Source organism: Salarias fasciatus, chromosome 23 (assembly GCF_902148845.1).
Source record: "Salarias fasciatus chromosome 23, fSalaFa1.1, whole genome shotgun sequence".
Lineage (NCBI taxonomy): Eukaryota > Metazoa > Chordata > Actinopteri > Blenniiformes > Blenniidae > Salarias > Salarias fasciatus.
In genome coordinates this window covers 3866655-3893843 of record NC_043766.1, presented here as the reverse complement: position 1 = coordinate 3893843, position 27189 = coordinate 3866655, and the positions used below count along the sequence as shown (strand labels likewise).

The window sequence follows — 27189 nt, the reverse complement described above, 5'->3', positions numbered from 1 at the left end:
TTACTTCTGGTAGATGTCACTAGGCCGCAGTCACACCGTCCAATCAGAACGCTTTGCAGCCCCCAGCATTAAGGAGGATTTAATCCTTCATTTTTACCATGGTAACACCAAACGCATGAATGTAATTCAGAATTGCTTAATTCAGAATAAACCAATTCCGAATTTAAAGCATCCAAGTAACCACACTCATTTTTGCCTTTGGACAGCTTAGACATCAGGAAGGCAGCATCAGTCCTGGAAAGTTTCGAGGTTATAAACATTGATCCATTATGGCCCATGAGACAGAACTGAAAAATTACAAAACATTGGCTTAAATTTTCAAGTTGATTTATTTTCTGTTTCATTCACAGGGGACTGTAATATCCCAGTAAACTGTGCTAAAATACCAGACATCCCCAAGATTCAACTGAGACACGCGATCAATGATACAGCAGTCAATGAAACTGTCACTCACCATTTTTGCAAACCATGAAAACTGAATTTATGAACCATGATAATAATTGACATTTCAGCCCCACTTCCTCAGTTTAACTGCAAGTATCGTGAAGCACCAAATCTAACTGCAGCTATGTTGCTTTACATCTATTTAAGTTTGTTTGGTGATACGTTGCATAGTTATATAAAGTCTTTCTGAGTTGGGGGAAAGAGGGCAGCTGCTAACTGAACGTTTTCTGTGGTAACAATCCAGACATGCTGTTTTCTTTTGTCACCGAGCGAAAGCATGCTTAACTGTACTTTCCACAGGCTCGATTCTGGCCGTCTCAGGGGGTCTCAAGCCGATCCTTCATCATCCGGGAGACACAATTTGTATCTTTGGAGCCGCGACTCTCTGGAGGAAAACATTCTTACTGTCCGTTGACTCATACTTGTGCATAAGAAGCATTTCCTCTGGCAGCTAGTAGCAGTAACATCTGGCGCCTGACAGTTTTCAAAGAGTTACGTTTTCCCCCATTTACATGGAGACTGAGACAGAGTCTTATAAAGTTCCACCTTGTGTGTCATTTTCAGTGTCTGTGCGCCGTTGTCTTGTACTCGGACACTAAAAACACAACTAAAGCACTTGAAAGCATTGCTGTGTGGATGAACTTCTTGTTCTCTCTGCACTGGAAGGTGTTCAGAAGGCGTCCAGAACGCCGGAATGGCCTCTTTTTGTGGTGGAGGTGCAGCGCAACTCTTCTCACCCCTCCTTTAAGGAGTAAGGCTCGTCATTCTTCAAATGAAACCCATTTGTTGTCCAGTTTTGTTTTGGTCAGTAACTTGAAGATACAGACGGACTGGAAAATAGTGAGTTTGGCTCTGCAGCGAAGCTTCCCTGTTTACCTCTCCAGCCGCCACGTTACACTTTCTGTTCACGTTAGCCTTTTAGCCAATCTCACAATCCCTCCCTCCTATCGTTCGTGAATTCAGGCGGTTGCCAAATCCACCAAAACTAACCTGGCATTAAAAGAAGCGAAGGTATTTCTGTGATGAAGCAAGGGCATGGAAATTCAGCATGTTTTATAGCTCTGAGGAGGCGGCGTTCTTATGTCTGTTATAGGGAGACACATGATACCAAACAAGGAAGGGAGCACACAAATCGAGGGGAAATTCCTGCACTGTATGCACTGTAAAAATACACTACAAATGATAAAACTAAGCTGACAAATGTGCCCCCATGCTCCAGTGAATCTCTAAGGGGCTGAATGGCACAGGAATGAGCTTTTAACAGACACACACGGGGGAGGAAGAAAGGCGTCCCATTGCGAAAGAGTTGAATTACCATATCACTGAGGAGCAAATACAAAGCTCCTTGAGAGCAGCGGGGATCCGTCATCCCGAGAAGAGCAGTGTTGAAATGTGGATATTTCTGAGTGCTCACACAGCACGCTCTGGTAATAAGCAGAGGGGGGGCGATCACACAGCTGTTTAATGCTCACAGAGAACATCCCCAGAAACACGGCGAACAAACGCAAACCTGAACGCGGAATAAATTTTGGTCAATCGTTGTGGAATTCAAAGTAGCTTCAAGTCAACGGGCTTGAATTCAAGACTTAAAACTGAGCAAACAGAAAAGAATAACAACAAAAACTAGAACCTAAGACAGTGCAGAGCTTCAGAAGCCGATGCTTCCTCGGGCCATGCTGTATCCCAGTTTGTTTTGGTTTCCAAGGAAGGACATGACGCCCACATAGGCGTCGATGTGGATGGGCTGGTTCAGGACCAGGACTCCGTTGGCTTTCCCAGGAACGGGCCTCAAGGCGTGGTCTTTCTGCGCTGCATCCCTGAGCTGCTCCCGAAAGTTATGGATCTGTGGAGAGGAGGACGGAAGGTTCGGTACAGTTTCAGCGCTCGGTGCTGCTCAGTCCTCCAATTAATCAATTATCAATACCAACAGGACAAGAAAAGGATGAATCGATACACCCGGCAAGACATTTTTCCATATAACTAATCCCTTGAAGAAGCAATATTATGATTTGGGATTTCAAATATTCAGATTTGTTTTCTTAAAGTCAAAATACAGAGACTCTCAATACAGCAGGGACAAACAAACGTTCAATGCCTTTCATCCACGCCTATCAGCCTCGGCTGCGTTAAGAAGTGAGTAAAGCAGGTAAAAAGCTGTTAAGAAGCCAAACATTACCAGCTAAAGGTCTTACCACACAGGAAACCGACGGTGAACCTGCTAGGCGCTTGGATTTAACTTAAAGCACCGCAGACTTCTCGTGTCTCTCGGCTACGGATTTTGAAGGTGCAAGGGCAAAGTTTGAAGCACGTAATGGAAGTGAAATACAGGCCGCTCAGACGCGGATATTCTGAGGGCGAAGCGTGGCACTGTTCAAAGGAGAGGGGCTGCACTTGTTTTCTGTTCAGCCATAGGGGTGTTTTGGGTTAAATGCCATCTCCCACTCTTTTCACAAGCCAGTTGCACTTGCACCTGGTTCTCTGCCCGTGTGTCAGAGAGCTGGCCATGCAGCAGAAAAGCAGGTTTTTCCAGAGGGTGGGATTTGTTGTACTGTTGCATAGAAAAAGAAAATAAAAAACAATAACAGTGATGACCAGCAGTCCAGAGGATGCTGCATGATGAAGAATGAATAAATAAATAAATAAATAAATAAAGGAAAACACACCTGTCCTGATTTGGATACTAATGCACAGATCCTGCTCTTGTTTGATTCAGTCGGCTTTTAATGAACTCCTTCAGTTTGACTCACTGAACACTAATTCAGCTGCTAAGAGCCTCGGCTAGTTTCAACATGTTGCAGTGGTTGGCACTCTCGCCTCACTGCCAAAACGCCCCTGGCTTGAGTCCGGACTCTGAAGCCTTTCTGCACGGAGTCTGCATGGAGTCTGCATGTTCTCCCTCTGCAGGGCTTCACACTGACTACTCTGGTTTCTCCTAATAGTGAAAAAATGCTGACTTTAAATTCTGTGACATTGTGCAAATTAACTTCTCCTACAACAACACACTCATGTTGTCAATCGACAAATTCATTTAAAAAAAAAAAAAGTTAAAAACTGTGCGTTGTTTAAATATAACAATAAAAACCAGAAGATCACGAACTTGGGAGTGAAGACGGTAAAAAGGCCTGTATTTCTTTGACAACATTCTTTATTTGCAGTTTTGTTAAACAGAAACTTTGCTCTCATCTGTTACCACATCTGTCCGGCTGCTACTGTTTTCATTCTCTTTCCACTCGGGGGTTTGTTGTCTGATCTGCGTCAGTACGAGCGGCATCCCCGGAAGTAAAAGGAACTTTCTCAGGTGGACCGAGGAACATATTGTGCTGGAGTGTAAAAAAAAAAAAAAAAAGCATAAAATAAACACGTTTTTTTTTCCCCCTTCTGTAAATAACTAATTGGAAACAACATGCTAAATACCCAGTCCTGCTAAACAAGCCTCCTAACAGATGGTTTGTCCCCCAAAGAGTCCAGATCATCATGAAGTCACTGAAGACACAGAATAAAGTAAATCTTAATTAAAAGAAAGACTGGGGAAGTTTTTTTTTTTTTTTTCGTTTTTTTTTTTTCCAGAAACTAGCTATTAAGCTCCCCTTCACTTTACTGTGCATACACCTTTCTCCAACTGTGTACAGTACTTAGAGGTGGAATCTACTCTGTCAGTGACTATAATTATATTAAGAAACTCTGAGAAAGCCCACAAGACGGTTTGAGCTGGTCTTATTTCAGGAAGGTGGAGTCAGTTTGAGACGGAGAAGATTCAGGCCTGCTGCTGTTGAGCAAACCCGTTGCGAAGGCCTGATCTAATTCCTGATTGTGGCAGTCACAGCACCGATGACTCGCAGATGCTTGGAGGAGTGAGTAATGGAGAAAAATGTGTGGAAGACGCAACTTCATCACCCGGAGGTGTCAAAGCAGTCTGAGGACTGTATAAATTGAGCTCTATGAAATGTGTCCTGCCTTTTTCGGAGGGCCAAATGAATGTTTGGTTCATTCAGTAAAGACCTTATATAGCCTGGAGTCTCCTGCTGAGGTGAATCACGTCAAAAACAACAGAAGGAATCCAAAAATGAAAATAATTAAGATCGACAATAAAGAATACATTCAGGAAATTTACAATTCAAACCTAAATCATCCCGCCTGTTGGATTTGTTGGTGTCGTATTCTTAGTGAACCTGTTTCCAGGTCTGTTCATACCAACCTGTGTCTGCCAGCATCCATGTGCGCTCACTGAGACACGTATAATTTTGCCATCTCCTATTCAGCGTGGCGGCAGACACAGAGGGGATCAGTTTGACACAGCATGAAACGCTGCCTCACCAGGTGCAATCCAGTCCTTCCCTTCCCTTCGCATGCTCGCTCTGTTGCTATAATTGCTCATAAACATGAGGGTTATGTTGAAATTTCTGGGGAAGTCTCATAAACACGTTTCACACCAGCGCGTCGAGAACGAAGTCTGCATCGGAATAAGCAAACGGATTCAGACTGAGCCCAATGTCAATCCGGCAACCGATCAGTTGATGTGCTGGTGCCCGGTTCGCAGACGTGAGCAAGTATTTCTAGGGGTTCGACTCAACTGAGTGCAGTCAGAGGCATAGTTCCAGCAAGTCATTTCTGCCGGATAACTTATCCAAGAAAACAACGACTTTCTTTATGTGAGCAACAAAAGATAATCGTCGCTGTGACTTTTACTGGAAGACACTCACTCATGAACCGTTCCTCATGCAATAGGAGTGATCGATGAGGCAGGACGTCACTAACGCAAGAGAGACGAACTGGTAATGGACCGATATCCACCTTCGAATAAGCTAATATTGGACTCGCCCGTCATAACAGATGAACGATGTTAGCAGGAAAACATATTTGCGCATGAGGCATGACAGTGGAGGACAGACCAGAGGCAGGCGCCTGGCTGCTGCTGCCACCTGCACAACAGAAGATAACTGTGCACCTGAAGAGAAAAAGGCCGGCTTACATCGCAGAGGGCCGTGAGGCTGTCGCTGACGTGCCTCACAGGGTGGTGGGTGAAGGTGATGAAGGGGAAGTCCGTGGCGAACGGGTTCCACCTGGAGGTGAAGGACGGCTCTCTCATCCGGTCCCAGAAGACTCGCAGCCCCTCCCCGTCTCTCCTGCAAGCACAACAAAAAACACAAATGACCAAACAACTCCTAGCCTTAATGCCATCGTCTTCTCCGTTTTCAAACAAAACTCAGTCATTTTCTGTCTTCTGACTTCATAAACTGTGAGTTAGATTGATAATATGAGCGTAACTAACAAGTAAGTTGCTGCCATCGTAATACGTCGATGCATCATGTCGGGGAGTAATGTTAATGATGTTAAGCAGATATTTCCAACAGCTGTAGCAGAGCTCTATAATTAAACTGTAATTACCACCTCACTGTAAGCATGCCGCCGCCATCTGTTTTAAGAAACAAGGTAAACAAACCAGCAGACCAGCGTTTGCTCCAAAACAGGGCAGAGAAAAATGTGAAGCTTCAGGTTTGACTCTTTGAGGATGACACATTTACGTTCGGCACTATTGTGACGGCTTCATTATCCAGGTAAAACAACAATACAGTCGCCGTAGCACCAATTCAGCTTCGTCGTCTATTCAGTGGACTCCCGTTGTTGATGTTAAGAATCGCCCTCTACACACACGTGTGTGTGGTTGCACTTCTGTGTGAACGGACATCCTTTTCAGAATGTTGTGGTGCTGATGCAAAACACTTCGGAAACAAAAGGGGAACAAAAAGATGCGCTGTCGCTTGAAACGTCGTGTAAACTGGGCCTGTGAGAAAATCTGCGTCACATTTTATCAGCTCACGTCTGTGCTTCAGCGGAGCTCCTGCTGTATTTACAATGTATAAATCTGTCTATGTATTGTATCTAAAGTTATACAGATGCTAACAGCACATAATGAAAATATTAGACAGGCCACAGCAGGTAAACAAGAACAAAGACAAATTCATGGCAAAAGGAAAGCAAAAAGTAAACAAAACATGCTCCAATGTGAGCTTAGCAACCCGACAAACACCAGAATGACTCTCTTCAGACTCTAAAACTAGCCATGTCAAATGAATTAAAAAAACAAACAAACAGATTACTCACAAGATTGCTGTGGATTAGTTTTGATTAATCACGACAAAATGTAATTCACTTTAATCTATATTAATCACGTTGCATTTGGCATGAACAGACTGAAGAAAGAAGGCAATATTTCTGCACTTGATGTGTTTATTAAACACCTTCAACAGTTCATGCTAAGCAAAGACTTTTCAAACATACATTTATTCACATGAATGCGGCCCTGTTACTCTTTTCTGTCCGCCAGCTGCTGAGACAAACTGACTTGTTGACACTGTGCGGAGAGGAGAGTTGACCGACGGCAGTCAGCAGAATCCCCGACATGCTCACCGTCAACCACGACGATGGATTAATCCACGCTAATTTTAACAACCCTATATACGAAGAACATAAAGGATTGTGAGGATGAAGTAGTAATAATGATCTCTTAATATATTCCTGCATTCATAAACAAAGATTTGTCTATAAAGAATTGGCTACATAAAAATACAACCAGAATATATTCAAATCTGCTATATTTGGATTACTTGTCCACTCAAAAATACTTTTGCATGAAACTCTGTTATGACTATGCACACACAGGCTGTATATTTACCACCTGATGTGAAACGTTGTCCTAAAGGGGACAGGCAGACAGTTCTAAAACATATGGAAAAAATAGTCTAATCTGTCCTTGGGGCAAATGCTTAATGTGAAGGCAATCTTGTGTTTATGAGGATTAGAGCTAATCGACAGTGTGTTCATTGTGTTCTCTTTCTTCTGCTGTCTTTCTTTAGCCGATTTAAAGTAAATACTGAAGGGTTTAATAAAGAAAGCCCTGGGGTCACATCTCTTTTCAGTCTAATGAAACCTCAGAAGACTGAGGGCAAACAGACCACCAGACGCTCGCAGATCCCACCGCTGAAACAATGCTGGAGCCGATCCGCGCTCCGCCAGGATCTCTGAGATTCTCTGTTTACCGACCGTGGGCTGTCGTAGCTCAAAGACGGGAATACGCCTGGAGAATGCACCATCTTTGTTAGTGCTGCAGAGGAACGGGGTCACGCAGAGTTCAAATCAGAACTCGTCTGCTTCTTCACGGCAGGCTCGGCTGCAGTTCTGAGAAATCTCCTAAAACTCACACATTCTCAGAACTACGTCTTCCAATCGCCGCGTTTTAACGACATACACAAGTTCAACCACATGGCGGCGAAACACTGAGCACCTGCCGGATTCTCTGAAGAAGATCCACACATTTCACTGCTCCAAAGTCAAAGTTCAAAGGTGGCAAAACTTCAGTAATTATGGCTGCAAAACTGTGGGAAACAAACTGATGAAATGAAATCTTCATGTAAACCAGTCTGATGTGAATTTGACTATTCTGTTTTTAGTGTCTTCTCTTTTCGTTACTTTTGGTTTTGGGAAGCCTCAACTAACAAGAAAAGGATTTCATTAGTTTATTCTTGATCATTTATGCAAATTATGAAGACAAAAGGTTCATTTTACAGAACACTCAGGAAAATGTTAAAGAGATATTGCTGCAATATCAATATATCCAGAGTACATATTGAAAAAGACTAAACTGCTGTAAATTATGTTGTAATACACTGGGCAATAATGCTTAGCGACTGCAAAATCACAGGGTTTTCAATATAAAAGGCATCATCAGCAGAGAACTGACACAAAATAAGAAAGTGTGACTAAGAAATGAGAAAGTTTTAATTACTTGACCTGGTAAATTATTTCATACCTGGTGTCCTCGAGGCAGAAGCACAAAAATCAAACCAATTCCAAGGCTTCACCTCTGAAATGCTGCTCGTGGGAACTAAAGATGGACATGTGGCGAAATCATCATCTCCTATGTTCACCTCATATCGAGCATCCACAGAAAATTCTCACAGAACGCGCCATCTTCTTAAAAAATGTAGAAAGACATGAGATGAGCAGAAGATTGTTCATTAGATGGTTAGGATCTGCGATGGGAACATTTGTGTGGTCCTGTTGAAACCACCCAGCATTGATACTTTAAACCAGTGGCGTCTAATTCTGGTCCCGCATGTTTCAGGCCTCTCCCAGTCGCAATGCGAAGCCAATTATTGGGCTGTTTTTTAAAGCTTGACGATAACGCCATTAGATTCAGGTGAGCTGAAGCAGGGAGCTGCATCTGAAGCACACCGCACGCCGGCCGTCCCGGACCGGGACTGGTCTGGGACAGTTCCAAGCTGGCACCAAGGTTCAGATGGAAACATTGACACATCCACAAATGGACCAAATAAATAAGCCGTCGCCGCAGGGTTCGCTTTGGAAATCGTAAGAAAAAAAAAAAAAAAAGACTTTCCAAAAGCTAACCTGATTGGTCTTAACATGATTATAAACAAAAACAAATTCAATAAAATAGACAGTTTCACAGACATATTGAACCCAGAGAACAAATAGCCCTGTCTATATGTGACACATTAAGGAATTTGTTCTTTCTGGCTCTTTACTTGAAGAAACCCAATTTGGCAGACACCATGAGAAGACGTTGCCTCTGGCCTACTACTTGGGAAATGACTGTGATGCTGTGTGTTTTTTTTGACAAACGTGTCAGAGAACTGTTCACAGAATAACAGAAGACATGAGCACAGGGACATGCTGATTGTTTGAATCCGCTGTTGTCTGCTTGTCAGCAAGCAGAAAAATACAGTGACAGGGAGAGCTGGAGAAGGCATCCATGCTCGCTCACAGTGTGGCAGAGCGTTCGCAGCTTTTCAAGCCATATGCAGTGTAAGCCGTCGTCGATATCAAGCACATTTTAAACCTCAACAATGAAGGATATCATAACAATAAACCAGCACAGAGGGCTTGTCGCTTCTGTAGTGTGGATATATAAAAAACCTTCGGTTTATTTAGTCTTCCATGCTGTGCAAGGACGCTGGAACGAAAACAGATTTCAAGAGAGGACTTGCACAATTTCCTAATAAAAAAATAATGCAACTAGTGCTCTCTAAAGTGCATCTCCCTCTGGCAAGTTGAACATTTTGCGGTTCCGTCAGCAGCTGCAGCACTAAGTGTTCAAAATCTCATCGTGCACCGGCTCATTATCTGAAGTGTGGCAAAACCCCGCTGGTTTTGCACAACACCAATAACGCGACAACGAAAATGGACAAATCGGGATGCAGCCAATTTCCCAACAGCGTTCCGATTTCCTTAATGACCTGTCACGATGATGTGCTCATTTCACCGCACGCCTTGTGCAACAGGGCGCCTTCTGCCAAGCAGAATCAAACACCTGAGGCTAAACACTAGCAGTGTAGCTGTTGATATGTCAAGGTCTTAGGGAGGGGCTGCATTATAATGCAATCATCCAGCCCTGTTTACACAAGCACCTCCCAGATGACAATGCTGCTGCTGAACCTAATGCGCCTCCTCCACAGCAAGTGTGCACAAAGGAGTGAAGGGCGAGGAAAGACAAAATGATATTAATAATAATAATAATAATAATAATGAAAAAAGACTGGGCACAAAAGCAAAGCCGAGGCTTGAAAGACTGATTATCTTTCAGGAGATGTGGGAGAGGATGATGGAGCTGGGTTTGTACACAGTGCCCTTTGTAGGAGTGTGCAGCCATTGCCCGGGTATCAATGGGGATATAAAAAAAAAAGCTTTGACGAATTCCACAGGTAAGCTATCACCAAGAGAGGGACCAGCCCAAACAGGCAGATCAGGGCTGGGTTTTCCAGCCAGAGGCCTTGGAAGTCTTCGCTATGTTTATGTGGCAGAGCTGGGTTTTGGACTTTCACTGCGTCTCTCTTCCACACAGCCGTCGACGAACCTAAAGCGGGCTTCCCGGCTTGCATCACGGCTCGGACCGGAGGGAAACCTCCAGAAACAGGACGTCCACCGTCCTGTCGACTTCCCCATCGGGGATCCAGCTAATCCCGAGCGCTGATCCAAAATGCACACATGCATACGAGCGCTACACTGTATTTGGAGCTTAAGGGCAAGTGACGAAAAAATTCCTCCCTGGGCTTTCAAGCGCTTCGGACTCATAAGTCAACACGCAAGATAAATATCGAGGCGAGCTCCGGTTGTCATGGCAGGCGTCCCACATTGTCTCAGAGCGCACAAACAAATCTGCTGTGATTGCTCAACAGAGCCTGCAGGTTTGTCAGCCACCCATACATGTATCCATCCAGCCAGGTCGCACTCAATGTGTGAAAAGGATTAAAAAAATAAATAAATACGCAGAGGAGGAAAAAGGGGAAATGGTGACGAGAGAAACAAAAGCAAAATATAAGAGATTCAGCTCCACGCAAGTTTCCTCCATTATTCATGACGGAGCTGCTTATGCAACCTCTGAAGCCTAAAAACATACAGCCGTGCTGCTGTTGATGCCATGATGCAAAAACCTGTGATACCATAGCTGCAGGCTGTTGGCAAAGATATTTCCACCTTGGAAAAAAGAGGCAGATTCCGCGGGCTGAAAGCTGTTCCCAAGGTGTATGAATTTACAGCAGCATGGCCCCAAACAGCATGAATCTGCTGGTGTTTATTAATTCATACAGTAGACCGCGGAGGACGCCTGCGTGCAGACTTCGCTCAGGCGCCGTGTGCTTTGTTTCTGAGCTTGTTAGTGCTTTTCATCCTGCCCGGATTTGGAGTTAAAACGAGGCTCATGCTACAGGTAGAGCTACAAAACCGTGCAACAAAATCTTACAGTTATTTCAAAAATACCACTGTGATTTGCTGTATTTGGAAAAAAAAAAACAAAGAAAAACAGGGCTTCAAATATAGCTGTGAGAATCTCCTCTTGACTGACAGCTGTTGTGACCAAAGAAAAACTTTCGAACAGCACAGTCTGGGATGATTCGTCACTGCTTCTCAGTTCTTGAACCACTTTCTTAAGGAGCTGACCTCTGCGCAGTGCGAGCAGCCCTCGAGAGGATGAAGTCAGGATAAACTCTGACCCGGTCGTCTCTCCGCCACACCCTCAATATCCTATGCTTGTCTATTTCTACGCGTCCAGCACATCGGTTTTGATGGCTCCATGTTCACCGTCTGCCTGTAGCAGCAGCCACGACAAACAGATCATCAGTGCAAATCACTGATCCATGTGTTTCATTATCACTGAAAGCTGCTCTGAATGAGGAAGGTGTGGAGGAGGTTTTGAAGCACACAGTGGCGGTAAACTGTACTGACAGGTATTCGAGCGGATGTGCGGACCTTCAGGCTTTTGTGCATTGTGTTTGTGTTTTGAAAGCGAACTCATTCAAGTTTATTTCTGACCTGACAAATATTTTCTTTAGGACTTTTTGTAAACTCTCATCAGACTGGAACTCCTACATGACCTAAAGAAAATAGAGAGAAATTTTGGTATTTCAATAATCCAAGGAATTTAGAGACAAATCATATAGAGAATGCATAAAGAGGTTGCTGCTATGAGAGCAGGCAGAATCAGTCTACTTTCATTTCTTTTTTAGATACCAAAAAGTTTAAAATAAATTACAAAAACAACAAATGCTTCAATCTATACACAGTGAAAAAAACAACATCCATGGCACAGAACATATATACAGAATGATAACAAAATGTGAAATAATTGATTGAATTCATTCATAGTTGAACATGAACAGTGAAATATTTGTGCATCCTCTTTTTTTATTGTATATTTCCCCTGTTGTTGGAGAAATAAAGTAAATATAAATATGTATTCTAATTCATATTTTCTCACCACAAGAAAAGAGAAACAATTTCATCAATTCATATTTATCTGTAAGTCTATCCTGATAAATGACTGTGACACTTTTTTGCTAATTTTTCCTTTAGGAGAGTGAATCTTCCATGTGAAGCCAGATCTATTAGTTGTTCTTATGAACATCTGATGTTTAGTAACGTCTGACGCACTGTTACTGAGGAATCCTGGCAAACGTAGGATTTTAATGTAGAATCATGACGTTTTCAATGCTGTGTGCACCAAACACGTGTACGAACTTCAGGTGAGTCAGCAGGATGGTCACGTAGAGAAATTAGTAGTTTTTCATGTGAAAGTTCATTCGGAAGGAGCAACAACGCTCCAGGACTGACTGACTCAGTGATTAGATCTCTCTCTTTGACTGTGCTCACTGGAAGACAATACGGAGTTGTGTTGTGCCAACTGTAGGATGTGATGCTCTTCTTGTATTCACGCTGAAAGCAAAAGGCCCAGAACTCCCAGAGGTGGGCCCATCTGCGAGGAGACTGCATGTTCTTCCAGTGGGTGCTCGCAGTGGCGTTAATGTGTGCTGTAAAGTGTCCACAGGGCTGTCTCACCTCGCTACTCTACTCGTCTTACCTCTTTAAACTGCAGACAAAGTCTGGTCCTGAATGAAAGGAACTGTCAATAAGACACATCAGCCTTACAGTCCAACAACACTCACACAGCACATTATGCCGATGATCTGTTAAGCAGCTGCTTTGCACTGACTGCCCTCTGCTGTCTGAACGTGCACGCTGCTTCGGTCCGTGCAGAAGAGGCTGTGCGGAGCCAGAGGGAGGCGATGCCGCTGGATTCACACTTTAAGAGCCCCTCAAACTGCACCACTCATAACTCTGGAAATGCATAATTAACAAGCTCGTTTGAGTCAGCATCACAACTGATCTAGTGAGGAATAATTTCGCTTGATGAAGCTGATTAAAGTTGTAAAAGACGGGAGCAAAAAAAAAAAGAAAAGAAAAGAAAATGGAAAGGAAAAGCCATTTCTACCTTTGAAGGTTTTAAAAAGAAAGAAAAACAACTGATGTGACAAACAACAGAACAGAGCAGTACTGGGATTATTGCCAACCAACCTATACATATATATATATATATTTTTTTTTTACAACAGGTACTGAAGCAAACTCATCTGGGACTTCTTTAGACCTCCACACCCAACTCTTTCAGACAGGAATAAAAGAAAGAAGGGAAGAAAATAGAGGATGTGCTGAGTAATTAGATTGTCTAGACAGTTTGGAGAAAGAAGGTACTTAAAACACATCTTTCCCCACAGATGCTGAATATATATTGTGCATCTCTCTCTTTTTTTTTTTTTTTTACCTGGAGAGTGCAATGAAAACATCATCAGGACTAAAAATACTGACACTCCCTGCATAGCTCCTCCTGGCATCGCCGAGGTTTGGGGGAAAGGTTTGCAAAGTACGGAGTGAAACAACGCCAAGCGCAGCGCTCTTCACACAGGGTGTGTGAGCGTACTGGTTCTGACGGGGAACACTTCAGGTCAGACGGTCCGGAGAAAGTGCAGCCAGTTTAATTCTATTTATTCTGTATTATAAAGTTTTAATAGTCTACACAGCCAGACAACAAAAAGGAACTGTTACCCAAAGAACTGTGTGCTTGTGAGGCTTTTCTCACAGACTGAAAGTCTGCAAAAAACAGGTGGAAAAATGTTGATTTTCAGGGGATTTTATGAGGATTTCCAGCAGCAACAGATGCGGCGTGCAACCCTCAGCGTCCGTGACGACATCAAACACACACACACACACACACACACACACACACACACACACACACACACACACACACACACACACACACACACACACGCACACACACACTCACACAAAAATGTGGTGTAGCAGCTCATGGACTGAATCTCCTCTACAGAGGGCGCACACTGACATCAAGTGGTAAGATGACAACTGTCAAGCTGCAGTCGCTTCACACACACACACACACACACACACACACACACACACACACACACACACACACACACACACACACACACACACACACACACACACGAGTAGATAAACAGCAATGGCAAAGGTTGCAGGTTGTATTCAGGCGTGTATTCAGTGCCGTGATTATTTTATCACAGCATATGATTTATTTTTTGTATGTAAACGTTAAAAAAAAGCTTTGTGTTTTCCAGAAGAGGCTTTAAAAGCAGCTGGAGGTTCAACACTGCAGGAGGTGGAGGAGGATGTCTCCCAGTAATTGCAGGTATTTTATCTCATTGTAGTAAATAGGACGTAAAGCTGCGATGAAGACACATTTTAAATACGCTACCAGTTTTATAAAAATCGTTAATAGCCCTAATGCTAGCTAACACCATAATAACCACTGTTCATTTCCCCTTACAGAGAGTCCAACACATCCTGGTGCTTCTAACTTTTAATCTCTGACCACACGTCACATGAAGCAAGGACACAACTGATCAAAAGTCCCACAAATCCATATCGCAGATGCAGCCTACAGCACCTTGCACAATAGTCTAATCTATAAGAGCTGAAGAAATAACTAGCGACAAAAGCACAGTGACGGAATGTGAAAGAATGGATGAGAGAGCCGCCTTATCTTTTGGCCCCGGTCCCGCTTCATGACAAAGAGAAATCCATACTCACGTTTGAAGCTTTCACGCACATCTTCCACTCATCAAAATCAACAGCACTCAATCAACTTCATCCAGAGTTTCCTGCTGGTTGAATGAATCTCTATGAGGATGAATAAAAAACTCTTTCTTCAGGATATTCTATTACTCAAACAGCAGAGCGTCCAACGATTGATGCTGCAGCATCCTGTTAAGTTTCTATCAGCGGACATTGCTGCTTGCCGGTAAGAAAGATTTAATTTATCTTTGAGGAGGACTTTTTTGTGTGAAGTTTGCATGTTCTCCCCGAGGCAGCATCTATCTATGCTTGTTGGTGATGAAGAAGCTGTAAATGTCATGTGGGTGATTGAGTGGACTGAAGAATAAGTTTTTTCAGGACTCGGTGGAAGCAGATTGAGGTTTTCATTAAAGGAACATGACGGTCAGACTGCCTGTGACCTCTGGTCAAGAAAACCCCAAAGCAGCCCGATAGTCTACGTTAGAATTTGCTAAATAACTGAGGATGTTGCAGAGAATCATAGAAACTGCAGAAAACTCTGACCTCCGAAATATCCAAACGTCGTCAGTTTGACTTTGTGAAAGCAACAATATGTGTGGCTCATTTAGAGGCATTTCTTCAAGGCCGTTTTTATTTTTAAGCTCCAAGAAAGTGCATTTGAAAAGACAAGCTAATTGTTTGGTCAAAGCGACCCTGACTGTCAGCGAACACCTTGTAATCAGGTCATCCGCAACTCAGAGTCTCCGAGTAAACTTTTTCTTTTCTTTTTTTGATTCTAAAAGCGTTTCTTCAAGTTGCCTTCAGGTCAATCTGACAAATTATATGCCACAGAAAGGTTCACGCAGACAATGCAGATGTAATGTAGCGTTTTGCCGAAGGCTGTTGCTGGAATAACCACAGTATTACTCGGTTGTCTGCATCTGTGTTCCCTGTTGACACCAGAGCTCCCTCCTCTAATTTATGAAATAAGAAAACCTCCTGCAAGACGTTTGTGCAGGTTGTCCTGAAGAGAGAACGTAGTCAGAGGTGGACTGAAACATGGCAATTTATAACTTACAGAGCTCTGTTAGTCTGATCTAATCCAACAACAGATTCCACTTTGTTTATGTTGACAATGACTGTTCAGCTCATGTGAAAGAGAATCATTAAGTTCAACAATGACGGAACATTGAGCAAGTACCATTGAATGGCTATATAACTGGAAATAATTAAAAAATCTCATTGACAAATACCAAACACATGCAGAGCATCACACTGACAAGACTGTTAAGTGGCTTGACTGCACAGACATAACCAAGTATGGCTGTGTGTTGACATTAACACCTTATCTATGATTCTTCGCATGTAGATAAAGGTCTGGTACATCTGTCAATATAAGGATCGTTCAGCTAATTAGTGTCTTATTTTTGTTCAAGAGAAAGTCAGTCCATCTTGTTGTATTGTTGTTGTAGTCACAGCAAAAAGCAGAAACTTCAAAGTGTTTCTTAACATATTGAGCAGCTAACCTCAAGAAAACAAAATAAATCAACTCAGCTGCAGTCATTTAGATAATTCCAGTTCACGTTTTGTTTGCAACCCCTTCTGTTTTGAAGCCTTGACCCTCATATTTGATAAACAAGCAGCTGAAGAGAACAGAGACATGAATGATAACTGGGATGGCAAAATGACATCTGGCTACATCGAAGGGAACAATATCTAATACTTTAACCTAAAACCTGAAAAAAATAAGCTGAAGGGCAAAAATTTCAAGAAAAAATGAAAAGAGAATTAATAAAAAAAAAAAACAAAAAAAAAAGCTGATGGCAAAGGTAGTCATGTAGCTCCAGTTAGATATCGGAGGACAAAAAGCTGTGGTGAGTCTCACTGTAGAAGATCAGATCCTGACGCTGATCAATTCCACCTCAACTCTGAAGGACTTCATGAACAGAGACTCTCCAGCACTCCTGGTAGCCCTGGAGCTCCACTCTGTTCCCACATATCGGACCTGTCAGCAATCTGAGCCACTCTTCCCAAAGGTCCAAACTCCGTCACGCCGCTGAAACAAGTTTTGATAAACTATTTTTAATCACGCAGCAGCGATCAATCAGCTGTACGTAAGCACACTGCTAATTGTGAAAGAAGTCAATGAAGAAGAAACGGATCGAACATGTAGAAAGTGACAGTTTTAGCAAGCAGCAGGAAAGAGCAGCAACTTTATTGCAGATCTAACTTCTTTCAAAATAAGACAGAACGACCTCAACGCAAAAAACAAAAAAAAAAACAAAAAAAGGAAACACTTCCTGAGGGAGAACGGAGAAGAAGATGGGGAAAAGGGGGGTAGAGCTAGAGATGAAGATAGACAGAGGAAATGTTTGAGGCTCCAGTCCTTCTTTCTTGAAACCGTCTCTTTACTGTTGGACTCCCGCGTGGCTTTCACAAGCGTTTTATGTATAATTTAGCGTAATGTGCGGAGATAAAACCTCCAATAAAGGCCGCGCTCTCTAAGCTCTTCACAGCACATTACGTTTTATTCATCAAATTAGTTTTAGTTGGTTTGGTATCCCCTGAGCCGTCTTTAAAAGGTTTAGATGAAAGGACTACATTAATTTTGCCACTAATCAGTTAAGTGACAGCTCCAAGTGACAGCTCTGCACTCCTTACCCCTGAAAACCTCTCGTCTCTGCGGCGCGCCGGCTTCGGCTCGCCTGTCCCGGTTTGCTCCCCGCGCCACAGCGCGCTGCCTACATTTATCACCACATCTTCATATGTTTCTCTGTATTTGACACTGTGTCACATAACACTCCATTAAAACGAGTAAATGAGCGCACGTCAAACAAAAATGTGACGCCGCCACTTTTGAAGCGGCGCGCGACGCTTAATCACAAATTCTTCTCATAGCTTTTGTGCAGTAAATTGGCACACGGCGCAGATAATTAGAGCTATTATTTAGAATTCTCCTCGAACATTTTTCTAATTTTTAAGGCTTCCAAATCCCACAAAGGATCATTTCAAAGCATATCGGAGAAGTGAGTGTCCTCTGCATCGGTGGTGCTCAAAGTGTGGGTCGTATCTCCAAGAGGGGACGCTGAAGACTTCTAGTGGCGGAAAAAAAAATAAATGAATAAATAAAAAACGGAAACTGAACAGATCATCTGGTAAGGTCAAGCCTGAATAATAGACAGAATCCTTTGGTTTTTAGCAAGAGGAGACCGAGTCTGACTCGCTCAGCAGGCCTGTGCTGTGAAACTGCTGGGTGAAACCATCCAGCAGACGCTATGACTCCTGACGCCACATCAAGAGAGCAGACTTACTGCAGCAGCGACGGCTTGGGGAAAGTGAAGCCGCCGTAAGAGATGCGGTCCACGTAGTTCAGCTGGATCCTCTGGATCTGGTCGCACCGGAGCATGATGAAGTCGTACTTGAAGACCAGGAGGGTGTTGTCGGTGATCATCACGAGGCGCTCCTTCTCATTGTTCCAGTGATCCACCCTGCGAGAGGCAGACAACGACACCCTGCTTATTTTCTCAAAGAAAAGCTTTGATAGGACACGCAGAGAGGAGAGAGGACTAAAGCCCACGTCAACATCTATTTCACATTCTTACAGAAACGCTGAAATCCTCGTCATAACTGCACAAGACGGACAACCGGCTGTGTTTCAAATTCTGCACATTTTCTTGTAATGATCTAATTGTGTTGACCTTATTTTAAATCTGTAATCTGAAGTCACAGAGTTGCAATGACTTGATGGTATCTCAGGACAATTTTAACCCTCCACAACTACATAAATACAAACTGTGATCATTCTGAAATACTAGACAAAACTCTAATTCCATAAATAACTGAATTTCAAGCACAACAGATCCCAACATAGGGTAAGGAAGGATGAGCTAGATTGCTTCATTCAACTCGGCCGTCAGCCCATACAAATGTTTTCGTACTCCCACTGTCAATGTCGAGAGTGTGTTTGTTTGCAAAACAAAAACAAACAACAGCACCCACTAGTGGCCTGACATGAGGTCGACATTAATTTTCAGCATGCCATGTAAAAACTTTTCTGAATAAAAGCGCTGCGTTTTCACTTGTAACCTAACATACGCACCAGAGTAAATGTATATTTGTGTGATCTTGTATTTCACAGTGTTAGCCCTCTAATGGACTGTAAAGGTGTAGGAAGGACCTTATCCTTAGCAGAGTGTTAGTCGAGTCCAATCCAAGCTAACTGGAACTAGAACATGTTCACTGCCGTTCATGCAATAACAAAAATACAACTATCAAACACAGAGCTAACAATCACACCAGATCAGAGTGCATAAAATTCAGAACTCACAGATATTGCAGATTGAAAAAAATCCCTTGTGTGATCAGACCATGTGCAGGAAGCATGAAAGTACTGCCAGAAAATTGAAAAGTGATTCCACAAAATGAACATTGTGCAAGTGCCAGGAACAAGCTCTTTTACTTCAGAACAAGTTAGGTTCAGTCGGAGGCTCTGAGCACACACAAACAAAGAGCTGGCACCTTCTAAATATCATGTTCACACTGGAAAATTAGAATAAGAGTAATAGTAGGTCTATTCGAAGGATGCTTTATGGGGTCTTGTCCTCGTGTGACCTGCAGATTTTCCATCTATTTCAAACAATTACTGAATGAATAATGCTCTCTGGACAACTCAACTTCCCACAAGCAGAAAAAGTTTCATAGGAAGACCACCCAGATTCTTCAGAAGAAATGTTTTTGGAGCCTAAACCTTTGATTTTCACTCTGTGTGCTTCAGTCAGATGTTGGAAGTCTGCAGGAGGTGATTCAGAGTTAAAATACACAAACATGCACAAGAAAGACATGTAGACATGCTCAATTATGTACTGTAAAAGTTTCACAAATTCCAAAAATGCCCTTGGCTAAGATCATACAATATGCATGCAAGCATTTCTAAAGCTCTGAATTTTGAGCAGGGAAAAGTCAAATTAGCTCAAACACCTTTATGATAATTGGAAAATGTTGTTTAATTCAGGTCCACGCAATATGTCCAAACATTTTTGTCGCACTAATTGAAATCACCAACACTCCAGCATAATTTCACTCACACACACACACAGACACAGACACGGCCTCTCCGCTGTGCGCACACAGTTAATTCATGGTGGCATGGATTCTCTCGGAGTCGTTCTCTTTCTTACGGCCCGCTGAGCCGGTTGCACGTGGCTGACTCCAAGTGAAGCCCTCCTGATTGCTGCTGGCAGCCGTGGGCCTAAAAAGACAGTTCAGTGAGCAGCCAGGGCATCATGGGAAAGGTGTGGGTGAAGAGCTTTGACTGTGCTAATGAAATGACTTAACCTCGACTGGGCACGGGCAGCGAGCGCCGTCCAGAGGTGTTGCAGAGATCCATGATCGGCCTGTGGGCGGGCTGACAAGTGAAGGGAAAGAGCTCCGCTGGACACAATACACACTGTTTGATCGGGCCCTCATAAAAACACTGCTTATTCTGGCTTTTTTAGGAGACAATATTCTTTATGGCATCTATGTGGCATGAAGTTATCGCATCTGACTGGTTTAGCATGAATTCAGCATGAAAAGGAGACAACTGGCCAACAACACAAAGCGCCTCCTTTTAAAATAAAAAGATAGGACACCAGGTCTGAATCTGAATTGGAGCTGAAGCTGTCGCTGATGGGACAGCTTGTTTATAACTGGCTATTGTCAAGAGGTAGATAAGGAAATGGATATCAATTCCAGTAAGTGTGAGCTGTAAATACACCTATGACCAGCAGCCGGTTAGCGTAGTCTTTTCAGAGGTCACATTACTAGATCACAAAGCCAGAAGCAGACAGAAAGCGCCTCATTAACTTACAAATACCAACTAAAGCTGAAATAAACCTGGACCACTAGGTGGCGCTATGACAACTTAATGCCGCATCAGTGAAGCTGTTACTGTGATAAAGAAAACAAAACGTGCTAATCGTGGGCTACGGCTCCATTCGTGCAAAAACACAACTTTCTGAAAACGCTCGAATTCCGTCTCCGTCCAGACGGCAGAAATGCTGCGACCGAGCGTGTGCCTCGCAGCCGCGCTGATTAGTTCTGCACATGCTCAGTAGAGGCACAGTGTTTTCCTCCAGAGTGTCATGACATGGACACCAGTGGCCCGACATGAAAACTACATAATTTTCAGTATTTCTGCTGTTGCTGTATAAACGGACATCATTTTCAAAACACCGTCATGTAAACGTGAAACATTTCTGAAACAAAGCTGTAAAAATTATGTTTTCACTTGAGTTGTGTAAACGGGATATAAACGCACGGTGACCAGAGTTTCAGCGGACAAACGAGGATTCTTCACGGTGTAGTCACACCTGGACATGCAAAAGTGTTTTTTGAAATGTTGTTGCAACAAATTTTACTTTTCTTACTTTATTTCATTCCTGATTTTTTTTACAACAATTACCTCCCATTTCAGGTAGAAAGCATGGATACTATTTTGTCAAATGCTTTTAGCATTCTAAATATTCTGCAAAAACAAAACTAAAGGAGGACGCTACCCCGCACCAACAAAAATCAAGTATATCTGTATTATAATAACGGTACACAGAAATCATCTTACTCTTTCTAAAGCTTGTAGCAACCTTCAGCGGAGCCAGATTTCAGGAATTTCTCATGCTTTCCTGACATTAGTCACCGGCCTCCCTCTGGGAAATTCAGCTGCCGAGTCACAGAATTACCATATAATGCACCCATTCTTTTGCACGAAAGTCCAACAGCAGCCTCTGTAGCAGCGATAACAGCGAGGGGGAATGTAGGACAGGCTTTAACGTGTGTTGGACAGGGCTGCATAAATTGGGATGTATTATTCATTTTCACATGGCCAGCCTTTTAAATGTTTCCTGAAAGCTTGTGCAGGAGTGATACAAGCTGACATCTGCAAGTGCACTTGTAAATGTCCTGCACTCACTTTGCTCTGAGTTAGATCACTACATCTGCCTGAACTGAACCAGCACTCTAGGACTTCTGGCTTTTATGGACACACAAGCATTTTAGTTCCATGATAATTAGGGCACAATATGGTTCCACCTCACAAAGAATTAGGGACGTGTATCACAGCATTAGTTGCTTTATAGAACAGGAGAAGAAGAAAAGTATCTGAACTCTGCCCGAAGGCAGCAGGTGAATTAACCCAGCACATATGTTAATGATGGATTATGAATGAGGAACATGTGATACTGTAAACCTGATGTACGTTTAGTCTCACATCATTGCTCCTAAGTGAAACCATAACTCTGCTGTCAACGTCACAAAACTGTGACTCAAATTACGTAATAAATATCAAACATTAAGTTGTAGTTAATTTTTTGAATGATGTTTTAATTATCTAACTAAAGCCCTGCTATACACTGGCCCAGAGGGTTTCTCATTTCTGTTGTTGTTTTTTATTTGTGTTTTGACTTTGTGGCTTTTGCATTTGTGTTGCAATTTTTTTTGATTGTGACTATTTTCTTTGCAAGTTCGATACTGGCCTTGTTACTTTTGTATCTTTGTGGCAGCTTTTGGATTTGCATTGTGGACATGTTCAGGTATCTTTTCCTGCTTGTCACGCAGCAACAATTTAATAAGCATATCAAAAATTAATGCTGTGTAAAACAGCAAGTTTGTTTTAATGTTATGTCAAACATACTTTGTTACACAGTGCATTTTAACATTCTTTGTCATCTCATGTATATATATATATATATATATATATATATATATATATATATATATATATATATATATATATATATATATATATATACACATATATATAATATATACATACATACATAAGATAAATGGACGAACATTTGTATCTCACTTCTGTTTTTGATTTACTGATAGTTATAACATTTTGAAACAAATATAAAAAATGCCAACATATGTCCATTTGATTGTTGCAATAATGCACTATTTAGACAATCTTGATATATTTGTATTTCCTTTCCCCCAATTTACCATTTTAAACTGCACAAAAACGGCACTATTTTTTGTGTTTTTCCCATGCATCGCTTTTGTTTTTTGTTTTTTATTGTATCAAACAACTGACGGTGGATGCATGTGTCATTGTGTACTGGGAGAGCGCCCTGCAGGAAGCACTTCTTTCCCTGGTTAGGACTGTCAGCTAAATGTGGTAATGAAATTGTAAAAAAAAAAAAAAAAAAAAAAAAAAAAACCTAACTTACAATTAATAACTGTTTATTCACCAATTGCAAGTTCAGCATCAAACTTTTTATACTTCAGCAATCTGCACAAGTAGAAGGTAATGGTTCCTGTCTTCTGTGTGCTCATAAAAGCTGAATGTGTTTCCTTGTAAGGTGCATGTTCCTGTGGTGTTAAGAGGTGAGAGCTTAAGACGGAGCGCTGTAATCGGCTGCCTGGGCGTCTTTAAAACCCAAGCAATTTCATTGTAACTTGTCACTTCGGTAACTTGTTGCGATGACAATAAAGACTATTCTGATTCTGAATCTTCTGCTTTCATGTAATGAATGAGCTGGTTAAATAGTGATAATGCTGTCAGTCTTCAAATGAGGCTCAAAGACACACCTTACACAAAATTCAAACGTTTGAATCAAGATATTAATACTATTAAGTAATAATTACCCACATAAACTACCAGAATAAAGGTCATTATAACTATTATTAACCATTCAATATGTGCTGGATAATGTTAGTTAAAGCCACCGCCAGAGTCAGAGGGAGTTAGGGCAAAGTGTTGTCAGAAGAGGTTTTCACAAGGAGCACATCGCTGCACATGAAGCTGTGGAACAGAACACAGTGTCATGAACTCACTCTGCCATGAGCCAAATGCTGCGAACGCCGCCGTCTACCTCCTCATTCACCAGAGCCTGAATGTCTTTGATGGCCTGATTCAGAGTGCCAGGCTGAGGAGACAGAAACGCACCAGTGTCACTTTCTAATTTTCTATTGTGACAATCACAACGTATGCATGGAGAGCTGAAGGGGAAATCTTTGAGAGAGACGTGCAGCTGGGACTGGTGAAATGTCAGCGCCGTCTGCGATTCAGAGAGAATCAAAACAAACAAAAAAAAACATGACGCCTGGAAATGTTGGAATGACTGAAATAAAGCAAAGCACGTAGAAATCTGAGGGACTCGGGTAATAAAAACAACAAAGAAAAGCCTCAATGTGTAATCAGCACATTAAAAAGGGTCACTGCTGTTTGGCTGTGTTATTCTATCCTTGCACATTATGACTTATTATTTCAATGCCAAGTTGAAGAACTTTAAACGATTAGAAGTTCATATCAAGGACTTCTGACAGTCTTATAATCTGAGGCTGATGCTGAGCTACAATGTCAACATGGGATATACAACTTATTTCCCTTTGCAGTCCAATATCCAAAGTGTAATCCTCAGACTTGAAAGTCTCGAGCTGATAGATTTAATGTATCTAATATCAACTCATCCATTTGATCAGAACAATGTTGTGTTCATATTTAAGGATGTTCACTGCGTACCGCAAACATGGTCAAATTGATATTTTCCAACATAAACACTTGCTAAAGAACATATTCTGTCTCTTCACTCCTTGAACTGTTTACAGTGGTGCAAACTTCGCATCAAATGAAGAAAGACTCATTTCGTATGAAAAAGCGTTCAGACCTTATACTCTGTACTTTGTGAAAGTGTGTTTGGAAGCAATCACAGCTTTGACTCCTGAAGAACTTGACGTGGGTCATTTCGTTAATCCTTTCTCTCACCTCGTCTGAGACTGGAGCGTATTGAATAGGAGCCCCAGGTGAACCGGCTCTCAATTCAGTATTCAGATGAGTTTTAGTCTTGTTTTAAGTATGGCCACTAAAAAACGGTCTCACTTTTCTCTTCATCACTCCCGGGCTGTCTTGGCTGTTTGGTTTAGGTCACTGCTGAACGTTGCACCACCACAGCCGGAGATCTTTACAGTCTGAACATGCTTTTTATTAATTTATTTATTGAGTCCAGCTCCCCACCCATAACGGATACAGAGCTGGTTTGTTCATGCAGCTCCATCAGCTCTATCTGAGCCAGAAATGAGCTCCGTTCCTTTTTGGATGCTTGTTGAAGGGGACGCCAGCTTATAGAGGACAGGATCTGATCAGGTTGTACCACTGCACCTGTATGAAGAAGCACTTTGAATGTATTTGCCTTTTAATGAAATGTGCTGAAACCGAAACCGAAACTAATGCCTGGGAGCCCATTTCAAGAGAAGGTAATGCTGAAATCATGGCTCAGCTGTGGTGCAGTCCCAGCTGCTGCATGGGAGTCAGTGACATCTCGGTGACAACACAACTAGACGTGTCTGAAATGAAAATGTACTGGATCTAATGTTGCTTCATGATTTCTTCCTGGTCATATGTAGCCAGAGGAGCTCTGTGATTGTGTAGTCCCTCAAAATGGCTGATATCATGATTCAAGGCATCACCTGATGTATTCAGACTTATGATAACAGGTATTATACTATAAATACACCATGATGGTCCTGAAACATGGCTGTATAATGTCATGATAGCTCGGGTGAGATTTGTTGTTTCAGTGGCTGGTTTAATATCCAGTGTTTAATTGCGTGAATCACTGCAATGTCTGGTGTCACCATGAACACCAGGACGGCTGTGGACCTGTCTGCTCAGGGTGGACTCAGTGACCCAGTCCAGACTGAGGTCCACAGCAGGAGACACCTTCAGAAACTGAATAGAATCACCAAAGTGAGAGTCCTCCTTCCTGTGGACGTTAAGACTCGATAAGTCTCCTTGTTGATCAGTCATCAGGTCAGCTCTCACCCGCAGCACGAAGAACTTCCTCGTTTTGAAGTGTCCCACGTTCATCTCCACGGGGACGTCCACGCGCAGGGAGCCGGCCTCTCCGCCCTCCTCCGGCCGCCGCTCCGCGTCCTCCGGCCGGCCCGCCGCGGGTTGTGGGTCCGGAGGAGCCTCCGCGGTGGGTTGTGGGTCCGGGGGGTCCGGAGGAGCCTCCGCGGTGGGTTGTGGGTCCGGGGGGTCCGGAGGAGCCTCCGCGGTGGGTTGTGGGTCCGGGGGGTCCGGAGGAGCCTCGGCGGAGGGGCTCACCTGTTGCTGCTCGTCCTCGCGCGCCGCAGCGTCCTCCTCGGCGTCTGCCATCACGCGCCTTCACAACACCTCTGGAGAAGGAGAAGACAGGAGAAGAGAGAGCAGGGCGGAGGAGCGGAGCCTCCTCACTCTGCCACAGTCCCGGATCGAGCCGAGAGTCTTCCAGGAAACACCGAGCCCTTCCGGACCGCCGCTAATGGGGGAAGAGCATGAAGTCAGAACTGCTACAGGTGCACTTCCTTGTTCCGTGTTCTGGATTTGTTTGGAAGGGCGGAGGCTGCTGCTGCATCTCAGAGCAAACAGGCTGGGACCAGACACCTGCTGGGCTGCTGTATCCACCCAGAAACACCTGTATCCACCCAGGAACACCTGTATCCACCCAGAAACACCTGTATCCACCCAGAAACACCTGTATCCACCCAGAAACACCTGTCTCTATCCAGAAACACCTGTATCCACCCAGAAACACCTGTATCCACCCAGAAACACCTGTATCCACCCAGAAACACCTGTATCCACCCAGAAACACCTGTATCCACCCAGGAACACCTGTATCCACCCAGAAACACCTGTCTCTATCCAGAAACACCTGTATCCACCCAGAAACACCTGTCTCTATCCAGGTGTAGCTCTAGGTTCAGATCTACGCCTAAAAAAAAAAAAGTCCTCCAGGCTCAGATTTGCGTTTCACGTACAGTGGTTGGCACTGCTGCCTCTCAGCAGCTGTACCTAGCTGGGTTTGATTCTGGAGTTGAACTAAAGTCTTGCTTTAGGGAGTTTGTTCATCCAGCCTGTCCTGAGTAGCTTGGCATAACACGAAAGGGATGTTTTCACTGTCAGCACAATATGATAAAGATGTACGGTGAAATATCCTCACCTAGAAATACTGAGGTTCAGACTTCTCGTCAGCATTTATAAACCATGGAGTACTTATTTGTGAATTTGAAGCCAGTTTTGTTATGGCAATACTTATTTGTGGAAGAGGAGTCTTTACTTTGCTCCTACGTGCCAATTAAAGAGCGTCACTCCTGCCTTTACTTTAATGCATGACTGAAAGTTTTATGAATGGACAAACTCTGTCAGTGGTTGAATTTCAAACAGCCCCTGAACAGGGGAGCAGTTCATTTAAGGCCATAACATCAGAGGAATGCAGCATGCCAAGGACAGGCCCTCCATGGTTCTGGTTACCTTTCACCTCAAAGTTTTCTGTCAGCTCCAGAGCACACACAAAAATATATTCACAAACCTCTATTTTGTATGAATCAGTTTGGGAC

At 43.0% G+C, this 27189-nt stretch overlaps 1 protein-coding gene across 2 annotated transcripts; it reads right to left on the bottom strand.

Annotated features, from left to right (window-relative positions):
* Positions 1-26160, bottom strand: tprg1 (tumor protein p63 regulated 1). 2 transcript variants are annotated; one of them, XM_030084071.1, is made up of 6 exons: positions 25844-26160; positions 25631-25774; positions 23644-23735; positions 18141-18317; positions 5414-5567; positions 1-2287 (listed from the first exon to the last, which is right to left on the bottom strand). In XM_030084071.1, the coding sequence occupies exons 1-6, from the start codon at positions 25964-25966 to the stop codon at positions 2093-2095; spliced, it is 885 nt and encodes a 294-aa protein (XP_029939931.1). In that variant the 5' UTR covers positions 25967-26160; the 3' UTR covers positions 1-2092. The 2 variants fall into 2 exon arrangements, with proteins under 2 accessions (XP_029939931.1, XP_029939930.1); XM_030084070.1 differs by having other exon boundaries at positions 25631-26160.
* Between the last annotated feature and the right edge of the window lie 1029 nt (positions 26161-27189).

What these genes read in the sequence shown, in the direction of transcription:
- tprg1 (XM_030084070.1), bottom strand. Translation starts at nt 25,966, where the DNA reads ATGGCAGACGCCGAGGAGGACGCTGCGGCGCGCGAGGACGAGCAGCAA. An exon ending in GGAAGTTCTTCGTGCTGCGG is followed by an intron (nt 23,736 to 25,630) that starts GTGAGAGCTGAC and finishes CTGTCTCCTCAG; the next exon opens with CCTGGCACTCTGAATCAGGC. An exon ending in GCCTCACGGCCCTCTGCGAT is followed by an intron (nt 2,288 to 5,413) that starts GTAAGCCGGCCT and finishes TCCTCTCCACAG; the next exon opens with ATCCATAACTTTCGGGAGCA.